The sequence below is a fragment of the Nerophis lumbriciformis genome, linkage group LG34 (assembly GCF_033978685.3).
Source record: "Nerophis lumbriciformis linkage group LG34, RoL_Nlum_v2.1, whole genome shotgun sequence".
Taxonomy (NCBI): Eukaryota; Metazoa; Chordata; class Actinopteri; order Syngnathiformes; family Syngnathidae; genus Nerophis; species Nerophis lumbriciformis.
This window is the reverse complement of record NC_084581.2, coordinates 2705172-2725960: the sequence shown is the minus strand read 5'-3', so window position 1 is coordinate 2725960 and position 20789 is coordinate 2705172. Positions and strand designations below refer to the sequence as shown.

General features: G+C 43.6%; 2 protein-coding genes across 3 annotated transcripts; one reads left to right on the top strand and one right to left on the bottom strand.

Moving 5' to 3' along the window:
• Positions 1–967: 967 nt before the first annotated feature.
• On the top strand, positions 968–8733 carry LOC133576256 (beta-taxilin-like). 2 transcript variants are annotated; one of them, XM_061929351.1, is made up of 11 exons: positions 968–1133; positions 1637–1827; positions 3285–3330; positions 3471–3559; positions 3635–3763; positions 3835–4029; positions 4116–4235; positions 4465–4539; positions 4724–4816; positions 4884–4979; positions 7688–8733. In XM_061929351.1, the coding sequence occupies exons 2-11, from the start codon at positions 1645–1647 to the stop codon at positions 8549–8551; spliced, it is 1890 nt and encodes a 629-aa protein (XP_061785335.1). In that variant the 5' UTR covers positions 968–1133; positions 1637–1644; the 3' UTR covers positions 8552–8733. The 2 variants fall into 2 exon arrangements, with proteins under 2 accessions (XP_061785335.1, XP_061785334.1); XM_061929350.1 differs by lacking the exon at positions 4465–4539 and adding an exon at positions 4355–4429 and having other exon boundaries at positions 970–1133.
• Positions 8734–10460: 1727 nt separating this feature from the next.
• On the bottom strand, positions 10461–20482 carry slc35d3 (solute carrier family 35 member D3). The gene is made up of 4 exons (XM_061929765.1): positions 20258–20482; positions 19686–19896; positions 11737–11894; positions 10461–11670 (listed from the first exon to the last, which is right to left on the bottom strand). The coding sequence occupies exons 1-4, from the start codon at positions 20480–20482 to the stop codon at positions 10993–10995; spliced, it is 1272 nt and encodes a 423-aa protein (XP_061785749.1). The 3' UTR covers positions 10461–10992.
• Positions 20483–20789: the final 307 nt, after the last annotated feature.

Here is a 20789-nt window from a genome sequence, read left to right as displayed (position 1 = left end):
TCGGCCCGCGGGATGAGTTTGCAAAGTGTAAAATTGAGCTGCATTTTTAAATTAAAGAAACTGCTGTTCTAAATGTGTCCACTGGGTGTCGCAACAGCAATTATGTTAAGCAAGCAAATAGTTTATACCAAGTATACAGAGCGAGAGATACACATTAAGGCGGGGCTGCGACTCCCCCCCCCCCTCGACCCAACATCAAATAAACAATTGGCAACCCCACTCAGAATGCTGCATGAGACGCTGCACATTGATATAGTTCTGTGAAATTGATTGTACTTTGTGCAAATTTAAAGAAAGTAAACAGGGGAAATGACAAATAAGGTAGACGACACATAGAAGCGTTGTTATTCATGCTTTATTTTGTTATTTTGTTCAATCTTAGATGGACTGTGACTTAAAGTTAAATTGCTTTGTAGACACACTGAGATTAAGTCTAAGTTCATTGTGTTCTTCGTGGTGTTTTTGAAACTGCACCATTTTGTTCCTCAGAATTTCCAACTAATTTTTTGAAGAGTTTTGCCAAGAGGATTATTTGTGATACGTACATTCTCAGAACGTGCTTTTTCTATTTTGGGCCGAAATACAACAAAGGAAACAATCTCAAGTTGTCGTAGTTGTATTTTTAACTTATCATGCCATGATTTTACTCGCCCGGCCCACGTGGGAATAGACTTTCCTCCATGCCGCCCCTGAACTAAAATGAGTTTGACGCCCCTGACGTATGGCATCAATATGGTTTTTTCTTCTCAGCTTTGACCTCTGCTAGCCTTTGGGACGGCACCAAAAGGTCGGGGCTGGTCTGTGCCTCCAGGAAGTAGTCTGCGATGATAATGATGCTGATGATGAAGTCTGGTAGAAGCCATGCCTACTTCCTGCTCAGGTACAACGTTTAAAGCTCAATGCTGCCGCCAGGTGGTCGTCAAAGAACATGAAAATCTTCTTCACCTTTGACCTAAACTCCAAAAACAACAACTTGTTTTTCTCTTTGACCCCACCTGCATGGCTCTGAGTGGGTGGTGATGTCAGCCTGTGGGCAGAGCATCTAAATCTATTTTGGGGGTTCAGCTGTCCTCTTCATCTTCATCTTTCTCCTCTTCCTCCTGTTTGCTTGCGCTCTTCGTCAGCTTGGCCTGGTAAGAAATCTTAGCGATTTTATTGATCTTATTCAGTTTTTGTACTCCTCTTTTTATCATCTCATTTTAAAGCGACTTAAAGACATTGAAAGGGCATCAAGTCATCAGAAAAACGTGAAAGATCAAACTGGGGTGGATGTCATCAACAGAGGGCAGAGCCTAAATTCTTTTTATCAAACTTTTTTTGGTGTGTTTGAGTTTACCAAAGTATTTTGTTACTTTTCAAATAGATGATGCATTTGTGGAAGTGTGTGCGTGTGCGTGTGTGTGTGTGTGTGTGTGTGTGTGTGTGTGTGTGTGTGTGTGTGTGTGTGTGTGTGTGTGTGTGTGTGTGTGTGTGTGTGTTTGTTTTCCAGCTAAAGTTAAAGTGAGCCAACAGCTGCAGCTGTCGCGTTTCCAAATTTAACTGGTGACTCGTTTGCCGCCATTTTGGCTTCTACATGACTGCTACTGTGTTAGCATGTTAGCATGACATCAGAAAAGTGCGCTTGTTTGCTCGCCAGCGTACACAATGGAAACGACGGTGGAAACAGCTGAGCTATTGGCGGCCCCCCAGCCCGAGTTGACGCCAATGCCAGATGACGCCGTCACAAAGGGCGGGGCGGCTACGCCCTCTGATGACTATGACGCCCCCTCTGATCCCATGGAGGAGTTCAGCAGGCGACTGCAAGAAATCATCAGTGCCAACGCTCAGGTTAGCATGTAGCTCACCGACACGTGTTAGCATCACATGTAAAAGCATCACATTTTAGCATCACGTATCTTAGCATCACATGTTAGTATTGTGTGTTAGCATCAATCAATCAAAGTTTATTTATATAGTCCTAAATCACAAGTGTCTCAAAGGGCTGCACAAGCCACAACGACATCCTCGGCTCAGATCCCACATCAGTGCAAGAAAAAACTCAACCCAATGGGAGACAATGAGAAACTTTGGAGGGGACCGCAGATGTGGGTGACCGGTGCAATGGACGTCGAGTGGATCTAGTTAATAGTGTAAGAGTCCAGTCCATAGTGGGGTCAGCAGGGGATCATCTTATTAGTGATTCCCAGAGTCCAAAGGAAGTCTGCGGGCTATAGAGCGTTTTCTATTCGGGCTCCAGTGTTCTGGAACGCCCTCCCGGTAACAGTTAGAGATCCTACCTCAGTAGAAGCATTTAAGTCCCATCTTAAAACTCATTTGTATATTCTATCCTTTAAATAGACCCCCCTTTTTAGACCAGTTGATCTGCCGTTTCTTTTTTTTTTCCTCTGCCTCCTCGCCGGGTTATTCCGGTTCCGGTGACCATGGATGAAGTGCTGGCTGTCCAGAGTTGGGACCCGGGGTGGACCGCTCGCCTGTGCATCGTTTGGGGACATCTTTGCGCTGCTCGGGATGGTCTCCTGCTGGTCTCCTGCTGGCCCCACTATGGACTGGACTCTCACTACTATGTTAGATCCACTAAGGACTGTTCTTTCGCAATATTATGTCACTCAACGGCTTGTGCAGCCCTTTGAGACTTTTGTGATTTAGGGCTATATAAATAAACATTGATTGATTGATCATCTTGAGTGGAGACAAGTCAGCAGCGCAGAGACGTCCCCAACAGATGAGTGGTCCACCCAGGGTCCCGACTTTGAACAGCTAGCGTATCATCTGTGGTCACTTAGTAACCTCTCCACGCAGGAGAGGAGGGCAGAGCAGAAAAGAGACGGTAGATCAACTGGTCTAAAAGTGGGGTCTATTTAAAGGCTAGTGTATAAAAATTAGTTTTAAGATGGGACTTACTGTATTTTTCGGAGTATAAGTCGCACCGGAGTATAAGTCGCACCGGAGTATAAGTCGCACTTGCCGAAAATGCATAATAAAGGAGGAAAAAAACATATATAAATCGCACTGGAGCTCGGCCAAACTATGAAAAAAACTGCGACTTATAGTCCGAAAAATAAATGCTTCTTCTGAGGTAGCATCTCTAACTGTTACCGCATTCCAGAGTACTGGAGCCCAAATAGCATCACATTTTAGCATCGCATGTGTTCGCATCGAGTCTTAGCATCACAGCTAGCATGTGTTCGTATCTCATGTTAGCATCACGTGTGTTAAAATCACATGATAACGTCACGTGTTAGCATCACATGTGTTTGTAACGTGGCGTTGCTTGCGTGTTGTAGGCCGCGGAGGACACGCACGATGGCGACAGCTGGAGTGTGGAATCAGGTGAGGTCAACACAGGAAATTGATCTGTTCCAGTGTAAAACAATGGCCATTATAAAACCTCAACTCCACTGCCAATGTGGTTGTAGTACTCTTTAACCATGTCTTTAAGAAGGCGTCTTCATTAGTGGTTGTCCTTGCAGAGTATTCTGGTGTGGTGGCCAGTCTGAGCGGGGGGGTGTGGTCTCTTGAGGAAAAACTAGAACATTTGATGAGGAAACATGCTGAGCTGGTAACTTTCTACTTCATTTTAAACATGTCAATGTAGTATTATGTATTATTGAAATGTGTGTGTGCATTTGTTTAGTTGCTCTGCAGGCGTGGCGATGAGAAAGAACTTCAGGTTCTACGTAACAACGTTAGCATTCTGCAGGCCGAGCGACAGCAGCTGGAGAAATTGTGCACAGAAGTCCAACATTACTACAATACACTCAGGGTGGAGTACAAACACACACACACACTTACACTAGCATCACATAGCATGTTAACACAGCTCCCCGCACCCAGGAGGAGGCGCTGCTGCGCTGCAAAGGGGATGAGGAGAAGAGGAAGGAGATGACGAGTCACTTCCAGAAAGTTCTGTGCGACATCCAGATGCAGATCGAGCAGCACAGCGCTCGCAACAGCAAACTCTGCGGCGAGAACGCCAACCTGAGCGACAAACTACACAAACTGCTGGAGCAGTGCGAGCGCAGGGACGAGGTAAAGGGGGCGGGGCTCTTGCCAGGGCCATGAATGTTTTCGCAAATCACCTCAATGTGTGTGTGTGTGTGTGTGTGTGTGTGCAGAGCCTGCAGAAGATCAACCGCCATCGTGACCTCCAGCAGCAGCTGACCGAAGCCAAGTTGGAGCAGGCCAACGCTCTGCTGGTAGAAGCCCAGGAGAAGCACCAGCGTGAGAAGGAATACGTAAGTGCTCCCTGCTGCCGCGGAGGCTCCATTACATCTATTTGTCAACGCTGCTCATGACGGCTGTGCTGCTGCTCTGTCTCCTCCCGGTGGTCGGGCTGCGGCGGTGCACGCTGTAGCTGCTTAGCGAGGCGGTAGACAAAACCAGGAAGTGCTTCGCTATGAAGGAGCAGGAGCTGACCATGAAGAAGAAGGTAAACACCTAACATCTCTCTGCTCTCCTCACTAGTTACTGCACCAGGCGGCTGAGTGGAAGCTGCAGACGCGCACACTCAGCGAGCACGCCGCTATCACGCAAGCGCAGGTGAATACTCACGAGCTCCGCCCTCTGAGCTGACGCCACGCCCCCGAAACGTGAAAAGGTCGATGAAATGAACGAGCTCATCAGACGCGGATGTCACTCACGAACACCAAGAGACATCTTGTCGTACGTTTCAACGTGACCAAGAAGCTTCTAGAAGCTGACACATGCTCTTGTCCTCCTCTAGTTGGCGCTCTACTCCCAAAAGTTTGACGAGTTCCAGAAGACGTTGGCGAAGAGCAACGAGATCTACGCTCGCTTCAAGCAAGAGATGGAGAACGTAGGAGTGTCTTCTATTGCCTGTCCTCCTGTCCTGTCCTTGTTGACATGCGTGCTTCCTGTCTCAGATGTCTGAGAAGATGAAAACGTTGGAGAAAGAATCCAACGTGTGGAAGTTGAGGTTTGAGAACTGCAACAAAGCTCTGACCGACCTGATTGAAGAGGTCAGTCACATGAACTTCCATTACACCGTAACACAGTATGACCTTAGCACCTTAGCCCTGTAGCACCATAGCAACTCAACATATAGCACTTTTGTACCATAGCACATTAGCAGCTTAGCACCGTAGCACAGTATGACCTTAGTTACTATGGTGCTAAAGGCTTACTAAGGCTTAGTACCTTAGCATCATAGCACTTAAGCACCATAGCAATTTAGCACCCTAATACTTAAACACATTAGCACCTTAGCCCATACATGAGTCGATAATGTCCCTCATAAGTCAATGATGTCACTTATGTGTCGATGATGTCATTCATGAAGTTGATTATGTTACTGTCATTCAACAACATCACGGTCAGAGATTTCCTGGATCCCGCAGAAGCTGCTATGTTAGCTCGTTAGCTTAGCACGCTTTCCATGCTGATGAAATATGGCGACACCTAGCAACATCATCAATGTGATCGCCATGTCTCCCGTGACCATTCCTATTGCCGTCATCATTCATGAAAATTAAACCTTCATGCACTTCAGCACGTAGCACTAGCATGTAGCTCATGAGAAGCGGCGTGCAGCCTTCATTAGCCGCAACAGGAAGCGAAGAGCAACAGAGGGAGCCAATTAGAAGCAATCAGAAATGTGATTGCTTTAGAGAAGGTGATCCCGCCTTACATTTGCTGTTGTAAAGAAGGACGTGTGGTGTTCAGCCCATCCTTGTGGGATAGATTGTTGTGTTGGACAATATGCTCCTTCTTCATCAATCACTTCCTGTTGGCCTCTTTAAAGGGGAACATTGTCACAATTTCAGAATGGTAAAACCATTAAAAATCAGTTCCCAGTGGCTTATTATATTTTTCGAACTATTTTCAAAATTTTACCCATCACGCAATATCCCTCCAAAAACCTTCAAAGTGCCTGATTTTAAGCATCGTTATAAACACCCGTCCATTTTCCTGTGACGTCACATAGTGAAGCCAACACAAACAAACATGGCGGAAAGAACAGCAAGCTATAGCGACATTAGCTCGGATTCAGACTCGGATTTCAGCGGCTTAAGCGATTCAACAGATTACGAATGTATTGAAACGGATGGTTGTAGTGTGGAGGCAGGTAGCGAAAACGAAATTGAAGAAGAAACTGAAGCTATTGAGCCATATCGGTTTGAACCGTATGCAAGCGAAAACGACGAAAACGACAAGACAGCCAGCGACACGGGAGAAAGCGAGGACGAATTCGGCGATCGCCTTCTAACCAACGATTGGTATGTGTTTGTTTGGCATTAAAGGAAACTAACAACTATGAACGAGGTTTACAGCATATGAAATACATTTGGCAACAACATGCACTTTGATAGTGCAGACAGCCCAATTTTCATCAATTAATATATTCTGTAGACATACCCTCATCCGCGCTCTTTTCCTGAAAGCTGATATGTCCAGTTTTGGAGTTGATGTCAGCAGGCCAGGGAAGCTAGGGTCGATAGGGGGTTTAGCTCGCTCGTCTGCGGGAACAAACGGCCGCCATTGCTTGCCGTGCTACCGAGGTCCTTTGTCCCTGAATTGCTCACACACTCCAGCAGATTCAATGGGGGTCTGGCGGCAGATTTCTTTGACTTTATCGTTGGAAATGCATCTGCTTTGAGTGTCGCAGGATATCCACACATTCTTGCCATCTCTGTCGTAGCATAGCTTTCGTCGGTAAAGTGTGCAGAACAAACGTCCAATTTCTTGCCACTTTCGCATCTTTGGGCCACTGGTGCAACTTGAATCCGTCCCTGTTCGTGTTGTTACACCCTCCGACAACACACCGACGAGGCATGATGTCTCCAAGGTACGGAAAACAGTCGAAAAAACGGAAAATAACAGAGCTGATTTGACTCGGTGTTTGAGAAAATGGCGGATTGCTTCCTGATGTGACGCCATGTTGTGACGTCATCGCTCCGAGAGCGAATATTAGAAAAGCGCCAAAATTCACCCATTTAGAGTTCGGAAATCGGTTGAAAAAATATATGGTCTTTTTTCTGCAACATCAAGGTATATATTGACGCTTACATAAGTCTGGTGATAATGTTCCCCTTTAAGCTTCTTCAGCCCCGCCCCTCCCTCTTACACCTTAAAGACATCCTCATTAGTGACATCATCATCATCATCATTGACATCATGACCAATGACATCTTTAATCAGATGATGTCATCATTAGTGAAATCATCGACATAATGTTGTCTGTCTATATGTGTTGGCTCTGTGATGAGGTGGCGACTTGTCCAGGGTGTACGCCGCCTTCCGCCCGAATGCAGCTGGGATAGGCTCCAGCACCCCCCGCAACCCCAAAACCTTAGCAGTTAGCACTTTACCACCTTTACCATAGCATATTAAAACAGTAGCACATTGGTAACTTAGCACTTAAGCACCTTCATCAATCAAAGTTTATTTATATAGCCCTTAATCACAAGTGTCTCAAAGGGCTGCACAAGCCACAACGACATCCTCGACTCAAATCCCACATCAGGGCAAGAATACACCTCACATAATACACCTTAACCTTAGCACATTAGGACATTAACACCAAAGCACATTAGTGCCTTAGGAGTTGGCATTCTAGTACTTTAGCACAGTATACCTTAGCATCATGAAGAAGACAAGCTGTTCCGTGCTTTTGAGACATTCCCTTGTAACACCACTTAATCACAATTTCTGTTCAACGCTGATGCAGAGAGCCGAGAAGGGCAAAGAGTACGAGACGTTTGTCCAAACGATCCACAAGTTGGAGAAGTTGTGTCGTGTCCTTCAGGACGAGAGAAAGGTTCTTTACGCTAAGATCAAAGAGGTCCGTCAAGCTAAAGACGGCCCCTCCTCAAAGGACATGACACTCCACCCGGACGAAGGTGGAGCTACTGTGGTGACGCCCGAGATGGCACTAACAGAGGACATGGAGCGCCTGAGAGTGGAGCAAGCCAAGCTGCAGGAGTTTGCCGACGCTTTGATGGCGTCTCACGGCGTCGACCGAGAAGACAAAGACAAGGTCTTGGACCCCAACCAAGACCTTGTGGCCTCCACCTTCACGCTGTTTAGCAGCAAAGGTCATCACCAAGACCATGAACAGACGTCTGAAGAGACCCCACCACTACCAGAACCACAAGGAGACCTACAAACTAAACCAGAAACAGACATAGATGCAAAACCAGAAGTAGAAACAGAACCAGAAACAGAAATGAAACCAGAACCACAAGGAGACCTACAAACTAAACCAGAACCAGACATAGATGCAAAACCAGAAGTAGAAACAAAACCAGAAACAGAAATGAAACCACAACCAGCAGGAGAACCACAATCTGAACCAGGAGTCGACATAGAAGCAATATCAGAACCAGAACTTATACCAGAGTCTGAATCAAAACCAGAACCAGAGGTGGTTCACAATGAAGCTCCTGAGGTCATAGTGGTTACCAAGACTGATAACCTAAAGCAGACGGTAGAAGCTGAGGCCCTGTCCACCTCTGAGGCCACGCCCCCTCCAGCCAGGCCCTCCAAAAAAGAAGCCAAGAAGAAGAAGAAGAAGACTGGCAGGAACCTTTAGACACGCAAGTGTGTGTGCTTGTGTGTTACATGTGTGTTGTCCCTGCAATGTACTCAAATGTCCACTAGAGGACAGTGTTTCCACACAGAGAACACGGCAATGCAGTAACGTACTGAGACATGAGAGGGAAACAAAACTCATTTAAAGTGAGAGTTTTTTGTTTTCCAAAAACTATACTTCGAATAAACAATAAAAACTTAATTCTTTGACTTTTCATTTGGAGTCACGTCGCAACTTACTGTACATTATTATCATCGTCATCATCAAACATACAGCATTACACCATACTTGAATCTTTGTAATATTGTTTTTTAATATTATATATTTATATATATTATATATATTTTTGAATTATTATAATTATTATTATTAAATAACAAATATGATTTTTACATAAATAATTAATAATTGTCCAGTTTCATAAATATAATATTATTCTGAATAGTGCAGGGAGACAACTAAGCTTGTGTGTGTGTGTGTACGAGTGAGTGGGTGCACGTGCGTGTGCCCGCGCGCCTTTGTGTGCGCGTGTGTGGGTGCACGTGCGTGTGTGTGACAGAAAGGCGTTTCTCGACAATCAAGAGGAAGAAGGTGGGTGTGTGCTCCAGGTCAGGTCAGAGGTCATCATCATGCTGGAATGGGGTGTGCTGCAGCGTGAATGACGAGGTAAACGCCGCCTGTCCTCTCACGGCCGCCATTAAACCTAAAATGGTGCCATTACGTGAGTGAGGTGCACGTGGAGGCGCTGCAGCAGTAAAGTGCTGAGTCAGCGCGCACACACACACACACACAGTTTAAAGAAGTGAGGTGAACATTTCGGTTTTTGGTACTTTTGGATTTATTTTATCCTTCAACATGCTGCACACACGCACACACACACACACACATTTACACACACATGAACACGCATTTATAAACGCACACACAAACAAACACACACGCAATTGCTGCTGGTGACGTCGAAGAATACATCTCATATCAACATTGATATAATTATATTTCTTCCAATTGAAATAATATGCTTTTGTCAGGGTGTCAATCATTGAATGTGTTTTTTTTTTAGGCAATCATCAAGTGTCACATTTTGTCCAAGCGAGTCTTTGTCTCGCGAGTCGAGTAAAAGGAGTCGCGAGCGTGCTGTCGCTTATTTCTTTTTCCTGAAGGGATCCAGGAGAACTTCCTGCTAGTCATTATCACCTCCTCACTGCGTATCAGTGAAGCGTGTCTCGTGTCTCAGGGACATGTGGCGTTTCTTGCAGCATTAAATGAGAGGGGGGGGGATCAATAGTAGTCAATATGAAGACTTCTATGTTGTCATTTGTTTGTGATGTGACGCCTGAAGCCAGGAGAGTGTGCCGCTTACAGGAGCCCACGCAAACAAAACTTGTTTATAACATGTTTTACGTATACTTGCCAACCCTCCCGATTTTCCTGGGAGACTCCCGAATTTCAGTGCCCCTCCCGAAAATCTCCTGGGGCAACCATTCTCCCGATTTCCACTCGGACAACAACATTGAGGGCGTGCCTTAAAGGCACTGCCTTTAGCGTCCTCTACAACCTGTCGTCACGTCCGCTTTTCCACCATACAAACAGCGTACCGGCCCAGTCACATAATATATGCGGCTTTAGCACACACATAAGTGAATGCAAGGCATGCTTGATCAACAGCCATACATGTCACACTGAGGGTGGCCGTATAAACAACTTTAACACTGTTACAAATATGCGCCACACTGTGAACCCACACCAAACAAGAATGACAAACACATTTTGGGAGAACATCCGCACCGTAACACAACATAAACACAACAGAACAAATACCCAGAATCCCTTGCAGCACTAACTCTTCCGGGACCCTACAATATACACCCCCCGCTACCACCAAACCCCCCCCCCCCCCATCTCCCGAATTCTGAGGTCTCAAGGTTGGCAAGTATGGTTTTATGTGTCGACGTCTGTTAGCGCGCTAGATGCTAACACGCTTTCTGACATTAGTCGAGGACGGCCACAAACACTCATCTTCTTCGTTCTTCGCCACTGACTGCGGTGGCCTGTTGCCTCGGGGGCAGTGGGGCTGTCCCGATCAGACGTCTTTTAACGTCATGTTACTTCCTGTCAGCGTCAAAATAAAAGTTCCTGAGCTGAACTTTGTGTTTCTATTGAACACGCATGCGAAAATGTGCTGATGCTGAGCTCGGCTAACTTTTTAAGAGAAGCATCACAGGACCACACCAAACATATAAACAATCAATCGTACAAAGGTATTAGCATCTTCATGGCTAGTGCATGCTAACGAGGGTTTCTGATTTGGCTGTCTTAGTTACAGCCTGGTTTTTATTTATCATCATGCTACATGTAGGTTAGCGTGTGGCTAACACGAGGCGCATGTGTTAGCACTGCTAATGCTAACTTCACAGGAGGTGTCGTAGCCCCGCCCGCCCTCAGGGACTCTGCTGCTCCATGTTGGCAATCAGGGTGTTCTTCTTGAAGAATTGCAGGCTTGTGAGAGAGCGCCACACGCCGACGTAGTTGCTCGCCGTCCTCCCGGGGGTGGCGCCCTCCTTGTGAAGGTGCTCCCTCTGCATCTCCACAACTTCCTCGTCCGTCATGACGCCCCCTGCTCCATCTCCCAGGGCGACCCCCGGCGCCCAGTCCGGTGGCGCTCCCTCGCCCTCCGGGTTCTCGACGTGGGGATCGTGTCCCTCAGTGTGGAGCGCGGGCGTCTGTTGGTGAGGCTCAGCAGCAGGGGGCAACGCGTCCTTTCCGTCGCCTTCCAGGTCCTCGTAGGAGCTCTTCTTCTTGGTCTCAACGAACTTGACCACGCAGTACGTGATGGAGCCCACCGTGTTGACCACGACTCCGCCCACAAACAAGGCGGTGGGCGCTACGTCATTGAAGGCCAGCATGCCCACTGTGATGGTGGCGATGCTCTTGACCACGCCCACAAAGCTGGTGGTGACGGCAGAGTTGATGTAGGTGCAGTGGTAGGTGGTGAAGTTCATGGCGCAGCCGATGACCACGCTGAAGAAGAAGATGGTGGCCACGCGGGTGTCGCTCCAGCCGTCGTACGACCACATGTTGATAACGTCCGTGGAAATGAGGCCGCACACCAGCAGCACCTGCACACACAGGAAGTCAGCGGTCAGGAGGTGCACGTGATCGGCGGCGGTGTATGTGCGCCTTACGGGAGTGGCCATGATGGCGATGGCATACTGTGCCGTGAGCGGTCCGTGCTCGCTGTCTGCGCTGGTCTTCTGGATCACAACCAGGTAGGAGGCGTGGATGATGACTGCCAGAACACCTGTCACATAACCGAATGGGTCGCCGCTCAGGTCTCCTGCTCCTGATGCACCAAGGAGAAACTCGATTAGGAATTTAACAACAACAACCTACACATCTTAAAACTACATCTTGTCATGACTTGGTCCTTGGGTTTAGTTTTTCCAGAAGGCAACGGAAAGTTGGCTCGGGCGAGACGGGAATGTGAGTACATAATTTATTACTATCTAAAAAATACAAACGAAAAGCGCGCACAGTGGCAGAGAACAAACTATGAAACCAAAAAGACTATAGCACAAAGGCAGAAACTGTGAACAATGAAACACACTAACTGTGGCATTAATAAACAAAAACTTACTTGGCATGGACTAAAGGAGCAGCATGAACGATGGACATGAAAACAAGTGTCAGGAATGTGCAGAGCATAAATGTGGGATGTCGCCAGAAAGACAAACTGAAAACAATGAACTTAAATACTACAGACATGATTAGTGAAAACAGGTGCGTGACTCAAAACGTGAAACAGATGCGTGATGTGACAGGTGAAAACTAATGGTTGCTATGGTGACAAAACAAACAAAAGTGCACAAAAAGTCCAAAAACAAAACCGAACATGACTAAAACAAAACATGATCACACAGACATGACACATCTTATGCATGCTGACGGTACACAGGTGAAGATGTCACTCAGGTGATGATGTCATACAGGTAACGATGTCATACAGGTGACGATGCAGTCAGAACACTGCCAGTAAGATTTGGTATCGGAAAAAAAAAGATTGACATTGTAGAAAAAGTTGTATAGGCACCGAAACAGGTTTTGGCAACAAAACATTGAAAAAAGACAATGTTTTTTGTGGATGTTTTCGATGCCGATATTGATATTTTTGTACACTTTTATTGTTTTCGTGTGTTTCAAAGGCTTTGATGATCGCTTCTCTTTTTTACGATTTAGTTTATTTTTTTCGGTTTCGCTTCTTTTCTTTTTTTTTACAGTTTCAAAATGTCAGTGTTTTAGCATGAGGGGCGGGCGCTTACAACAAGTTTACCCAGAAGTAGTTTTACTGGATTTGGGCATGCAAGTAAAACACCTTAGAGATAACAAGCGGTAGAAAATGGATTAGAAAGGACAGATTTTTTTAAATTACAGTTAAAAAAATAATAATATATATATATATTTTTAAACTTGGTACTTCCCGCGGCCCGGATTTTGGACGCTGGCGGGCCGCAGTTTGGTGACCCCTGCCTTAGAGGAAGAAAGGAGGACCGAGGGCATCTAAATCAAGTTTTGAAACGCTTCAAAATATGAAATTATGAAGCAAAAGTTGTTGTTTACATTTATCTTGAGTAGAACTGAATGTGTTGCTGTCAGCAGATTCCTCTCCTCCTCAGAGAGAAGTCTTGTATTTGTAAACATGATACAGTCAGCTACTTTATTACTCTTTGACTACTTTGTAAAGCACTCTGGTCAACTTTGTTACTTTCACAATTGTTTCTATATATGCAGTTGATTTCAGCACTAAAAGGTTATTAGGATGTATTTCTGTTATTTATTACATGTTTAATGTATTACTATGTATAAAATCTCTTTACACAGCAAATAAAATAACTTTAAAGCAAGTACTCATATTTATTAGTTATGATAATTTATGGAGGATTTATTATCCATCCATCAATTTTCTACCGCTTATTCCCTTTGGGGTCGCGGGGGCGCTGGAGCCTATCTCAGCTACAATCGGGCGGAAGGGGGGGTACACCCTGGACAAGTCGCCACCTCATCGCAGAGGATTTATTATATGACTGTTTATTTTTTTCAATAAAATGTAGTTGGATGTCCTCTCAGAGACACACCTGTGAAGGAAGTCCAGATGTTCCACAAAGGCAGAGATCTCCTTTGTCTTTCTGAATTACATACAGCAACATCACAAAGTACTACTCAGATATTATTTTTAAAGATTTTTTTAATGTGATTGTTAATAGAAATTCATTCATCCATCCATTTGCTACCGCTTGTCCCTTCCGGGGACCCGGGGGGGTGCTGGAGCTTATCTCAGCTGCATCCTGGCGGAAGGCGGGGTACACCCTGGACAAGTCGCCACCTTATTGCAGTGTTAATAGAAATGTCTCCTCTAAAAGTCCAGCCTATTTTTGAAATTAATTTTAAATAATCCCTCAGCTCTATAGCAGTTGATGTTTTAAAAATACGTTGTAGGTTGCACTTTCCAAATGTACATGTGAATATTATGTGGAATATCATTTAGGATATCTGAATGTATACTCCTATTTTGTATTATTTGCAATTAAGGCAGGAAATTATTCACAATAGCGGTAGTTTCAGCGCATTGTTTATACAAGTCCAAATAATACTTTACAATACATAACAAGACACACAATAAGACATGAGTCCACCTATTTAGGTGTAAACATAGAAAGAAAAAGATAGATCAGATGTAAGGTTTTACTTTCAAACTGAAAAAAGTTCCGTGCATGAAAGTGTCTCTACAGCCTGGATATGATGGCTCCATCCCGGGGGAACAAGTGGAAGAGCCGCCGGAGGTTGCTCAACATTACGATAGTATAAGTCTCGTATTTTAACACAAATCACACCAAGCTTTACATGTCTGGGTTTAAATGTTTTAAATGAAAAAGTTACATTTTAAAGTCGCTCTTTTCTCTCCACTTGGAAATGTAACAAAGTATTGTTCCATAAGGAGTTTCGCCAAATATCACGGCAATATCTAGTAAATCATGGATAATTAAAAAAATGTATATAGTACATCCTCAAAGTATTGTTAGGTTAACACAGATATGTCATATAACCATTGACGTGCAGTCAGGGGAGGCAGGTGAGGCGGGGCCTCACGTGCCATCATGGAAAGAAAAAAATGTAAATAGAAAAAAAATTAATTAAATTGTTATATGTATCCAGTGATTATACTATAAAGTTATTTTCCATTTAACTTCACCAGTTTTAGATTAATTGTATTCAAAATCGCTGAATTTTCACATTTGCCGTTCAAATACTGAGAAGAGACTTGCGGTGAGTCACCAGCCAGTTGAGCCTCGCCATGGATTGCGCAATGACTCAGCTAACTGCTGACCTGCTGTGCAGTGAGGCCGTATTGCTATATGAATTATATTATACATTTCCATAGTTTAGTTAGCTGAGGTATATAATGTACAGTGTATTTTGTCAACAACTGTATGTGTGTAGCGTATTTCTTGTGCTGAGCAATCATAAAACGGCTGCAAAAAAAATGCACTGGGTGAGGCTCGCAGTAATCCCGCCTCCTGGTGGTAGAGGGCGCTAGTGATCCCAGAGATCATTCTTGCGACTACTCGGCTGCAGAAGAAGTGACAACAAGCAGCAACAGTTAGCAGCGATCGTTTATTTTTTCCTCTCGCCTGAACTTTTAACATGGAGGATTACATATCTAAAATAAAACAGTTTTTGTTATGCCCGTTTGATTGCGGACTATTACTGACACCTTGTGGCGATGGGAAAATGCTGCGCCTCATCAGTTTGGGCACTTCCGGTTTACGATGTTAGTTCATTTCATGAGACAATAAGAAGTAGACAAGTTGTGTTACCTCTTACAAGCCTTGGAAAAGATAAGTCTGTAAGTAAACTGTTTAACTTGTTTATGTGGCTCAATATGAAGGTGGAAAGTGGCTACATTTGATAGTAAGATGTGTATTAAAAAACGATTTTTCTGCACAAATTTAATGGATGTTTGAGGACTTAAAATGGCTGCATTTCCACCATACAAATAGTTTCAACACTCAGCAGTGTTTGTTTGATGGTGGTGCTGTGTATTTGTGTGGAGCTGCATTTCAGTGTGTTGATTGAATTATATAGCTTATACATTGTCATTGTGTGTATTTCAGTTTTACAAAAAAATTAATAAAAGTCAAGTGCAAGACAAAGCAAGATCAACAACAATAAAGAGCCTAAATGGATTCATCTGCTTTGGAACTTTATTAGAACGTCCTGGATTGGTTGTTAGCTGTCTGCCAAGCTGTATAACCTCAACACATATAGTGAGGGCAGAACAGTTTTCTAAACTGGACTTTCAATCGAAGCAGGAGGTAATAATTAAAGGATCATCTCCATCGATACAGAGAGACTTTTATAACTGAAGAAAGATAAGGAAGACTTCTATAAACAAGTTATCGATGCTTTTGTTCAGAAGGAGCGGCGCATGGACTTCATTTATAAGTAAAGGTAAGACCATAATAACGTATTTTTTATTAAATGTGCTTTTTTGTGTGCTACAGTTTGTATGTGTAAAGTTAAAGTTAAGTTAAAGTACCAATGATTGTCACACACACACTAGGTGTGGTGAAATTTGTCCTCTGCATTTGACCCATCCTCTTGATCACCCCCTGGGAGGTGAGGGTAGCAGTGGGCAGCAGCGGCGCCGCACCCGGGAATCATTTTTGGTGATTTAACCCCCAATTCCAACCCTTGATGCTGAGTGCCAAGCAGGGAAGAATGCTGGTATGAGCTTTTAAACATAACCCGTTAACTGCTGCCAATCAAATGGTGAATAAGATACTCTTTAGGGTTCATATGTTTGTAAATCTGACTGTGATGAAGTCAGTGCCTCACCAGCCATGAACCTCACCGCACGTCACTGCATATAACTTTTACACTTCATTTAGACGTCATTGGTAGGCTCCAGCACCCCCCGCGATCCCGAAAGGGATAAGCGGTAAAATATGGATGGATGGATGGATGGACCTCCTTTCTTCTTCTACGGTGTTTGTACAATGCAGTAAAACTGATTTCAGGTCAATTTGTTATAAGCCCCACCCCAGTGGTGGGTAGTAACGCGCTACAATTACTCCGTTACATCTACTTGAGTAACTTTTGGGATAAATTGTACTTCTAAGAGTAGTTTTAATGCAACTTACTTTTACTTTTACTTGAGTATATTTATAGAGAAGAAACGCTACTTTTACTCCGCTACTTTTATCTACATTCAGCTCGCTACTCGCTACTAATTTTTATCGATCTGTTAATGCACGCTTTGTTTGTTTTGGTCTGTCAGACAGACCTTCAAAGTGCCTGCGTTACTGGTGATGTTTCACTCCGTTCCACCAATAAAATGCAGTCACTAGTGACGTTTGACTCCGTTCCACCAATCAGATGCAGTCACTGGTGACGTTGGACCAATCAAACAGAGCCAGGCGGTCACATGACCTGACTTAAACAAGTTGAAAAACTTATTGGGGTGTTACCATTTAGTGGTCAATTGTACAGAATATGTACTGTACTGTGCAATCTACTAATACAAGTTTCAATCAATCAATCAAAAGTGTGAAGGAAAAAAGACACTTTTTTATTTCAAACGTACATCCCGTCACAAGCCTAAAGACTGACTGCACAGTTCCTGTCTTCACAATAAAAGTGCCGCTCCATCGCGCCTGCGCTTTCAAAATAAGAGTCTCCGAAAGCCAGCGCAAACAAGCTAGCAAGCTACGGAATTTGCCGCCAATGTATTTCTTGTAAAGTGTGTGAAAACGAATATGGAAGCTGGACAAATAAGATACCAAAAACCAACCGCTTTCATGTGGTATTAGACAGAAAGGAGGAACTTTTTTTCTCCTGCATTTGAAAACGTGGACGTTAAGCACTGCTGTCAGGATTCCAATCAATGCAAGTCATCAGAATCAGGTAATACACCAACTTATATTCTTGTCTTCATGAAAGAAAGGAATCTATATGTGTTAAACATGCATGTATATTCAGTAAAACACCTTTAACATGTAAACAAAAACGGCAAAATAAATAAATATAAATGATATACTGTATATATCAATGTATGTGTATATATATATATATATATATATATATATATAAAAACTACTCAAGTACATTCAGTAAAACACCTTTAACATGTAAACAAAAACGGCAAAATAAATAAATATAAATGATATACTGTATATATCAATGTATGTGTATATATATATATAAAAACTACTCAAGTACTGAGTAACTGATGAGTAACATACACACACACATATATATATATATCAGTTACTCAAGTACTGAGTAACTGATGAGTAACATACACACACATATCATATATATATATATATATATATATATATATATATATATATATATATATCAGTTACTCAAGTACTGAGTAACTGATGAGTAACATACACACACATATCATATATATATATATATATATATATATATATATATATATATATATATATATATATATATATATATATATATATATATCAGTGAGTAGTTTTTTCACAACATACTTTTTACTTTTACTCAAGTAAATATTTGGGTGACTACTCATTACTTTTACTTGAGTAATAAATCTCTAAAGTAACAGTACTCTTACTTGAGTACAATTTCTGGCTACTCTACCCACCTCTGCCCCACCCACAGGCGCCTGCCACTCATAATAAAACACTGTTATTATTTTCATGCCGTAAAAAAGAAACAAAATCGTAAAAAAAAGAAGCAATCATAAAAACCTTTGAAACACACAAACAAACTGTACAAAAATATGAATATCGTCAACGACAACATTCACCAAAAATATTGTATTATTATAATGTTTTGTATTCATTTGTTGCCAAAGCTTGTTGCGGTGCCATTACAACTTTTTCTACAATGTCAATGTTTTTTTCCGATAGAAAATCTTACTGGCAGCGTTCTGGCTCCATAGGTGACAGCGTCATACAGGTGATGATGTCGCACAGGTGATGACGTCATACAGGTGACAATGTTATTTGTGCATTTGACAACGTCACGCAAATGATGACTCTTACAGGTGACGATGTCACACAGGTGATGATGTCATACAGGTGACAATGTGATTTATACAGGTGGCGACGTAATGCAGGTGACGATGTCATACAGGTGACAATGTCATAAAGGTGTCAATGTCACACAGGTGATGACGCAATACAGGTGACGATGTTATATAGGTGGGGACTTCACACAGGTAATAACGTCACACAGGTGACAACATCATATAATAGATGATGTTACACAGGTGATAATGTTATACAGATGATGACATCACTCAGGTTGTAACGTCACACAGGTGACAACGCCATGTAGGTGATGATGTTTTACAGGTGAGGACGTCACACATGTGATGACGCAATACAGGTGACAATGTTATATAGGTGGGGACTTCACACAGGTAATAACGTCACACAGGTGACATCATACAGGTGACAACATCATATAATAGATGATGTTACACAGGTGATATTGTTATACAGGTGATGACATCACTCAGGTTGTAACGTCACACAGGTGACAATGATGTTTTACAGGTGGGGACGTCACACAGGAAATAACGTCCCGCAGGTGACAATGTCATAAAAGTGATGATGTTATACAGGTGATGACATCAATCAGGTATTAACGTCACACAGGGGACAATGTCATACAGGAGATGATGTCAAGTGTAACAATGTCACAACAGTTGACTCAGTGGTATTTCTGACTCATTTAACTAACGTTAAATAATTACTCTTAATTAGGTAAATCAGATCAATATACTACTACCATTAATTCATAGTACCTATAATATATATTAATAGATTCAACCAATGTATAATTAGTAATAATAATAGTAATTATTATTAGTTAATATAAGTAACTTAGTTCATTAATAAATTAGTTAAGTTACGACTAAATATGAACTACTAATTAGAAACGATTAATTTAGCAGCGGTATAAGGCAGTAACATTTACTACGTTTTTGAGTATGGTTACAGTGTCATCATGATACTGAGTATCAAAACTCAACCTCCACGCAGTTGATGATGTCATGCAGGTGTGACGTGACGGTGACGCTTACCAGCCAGCGCAGCGCCCCCCGTAGTGATGAGCACGGCAGTCACAACGCCCGGGGAGGGCACCCCGTTCTTGAGGACGCAGACGCCGATGGAGAGCGTGAAGAGGGGCAGGCAGCGCTTGAAGACCACGTACATTGGAAGACTGAGACCCCGCAGAGACCACAAGGTGAGCGTGGACTGCAGCGTGGACAGGATGCACACCGGAGCAAACTCCTACACAATCAACCCAGCGTTAAAGCACGGCTCCCCCTAGCGGTTAGCTGGATGTTAACATATTAGTATCCACGCTAAGAAGTTGGCAAATTTGTATTATAAAATACTCTCATTGGCAAACTCATAGCATCAACATTTCAAAGTTAAATATCATCAACTTGTCAATTTCGTCATCACTTGCGCACGCACACTTTGATGACAGCTTTTGGGGATTGACTGACCGCTTCTCTCATCTTAGTCAGTGCTGGTGATTGGCAGCATATTGATGAGCGAGTTGCAAATCAATCAATCAGTCAATCAATTGGTTAGTTAGTTGGCATGAAGTTGGGAAGATATAAGTTTTAGAAGTGGGAGATGTTACCTTGGAGAGGCGCAGGCTGAAGGGGGGGATGGAGACCCTTCCGGTCCTCCTCAGGACCTCCAGGCCGAGCGCAGCCGTGCTGCACGTACACAGCTGGATGAGCGTGAGGAAGCGGAAGTGCAAGTTGCTGATCAGGAACTTCAGCAGGATGTTCAGCGTGCCAGAGAAGACACCGTGCGCGACGGCCACGCTGATGCCCAGCAAGCGCTTCCTGAGCACGTCCATGGCCGCGCGCAACTTCTCGTCTGACGGAGGGAGGCGTCGCGCACGGAGCTGGGAGCGCAGAGGTGCGGGGGCGGGGGGCGGGGGGCGGGGGGCGGGGGGCGGAGGGGGAACCCTTCCAAGGAAGCGCGCTCACGTCGCTCTCCACCAGCACGCGCAATTCAAGAGGAAAAACGTGAAGAGTGAAAAGGAGGAGGGAATCCCCTGGTTTGCTGGGGGGCTCATGAGCAGAAGAACGAAAGTAGAAACAAAATGGATGACCTATTTGATTATTATAAATATTTATAAAGGTTTTATAACATTATCACAA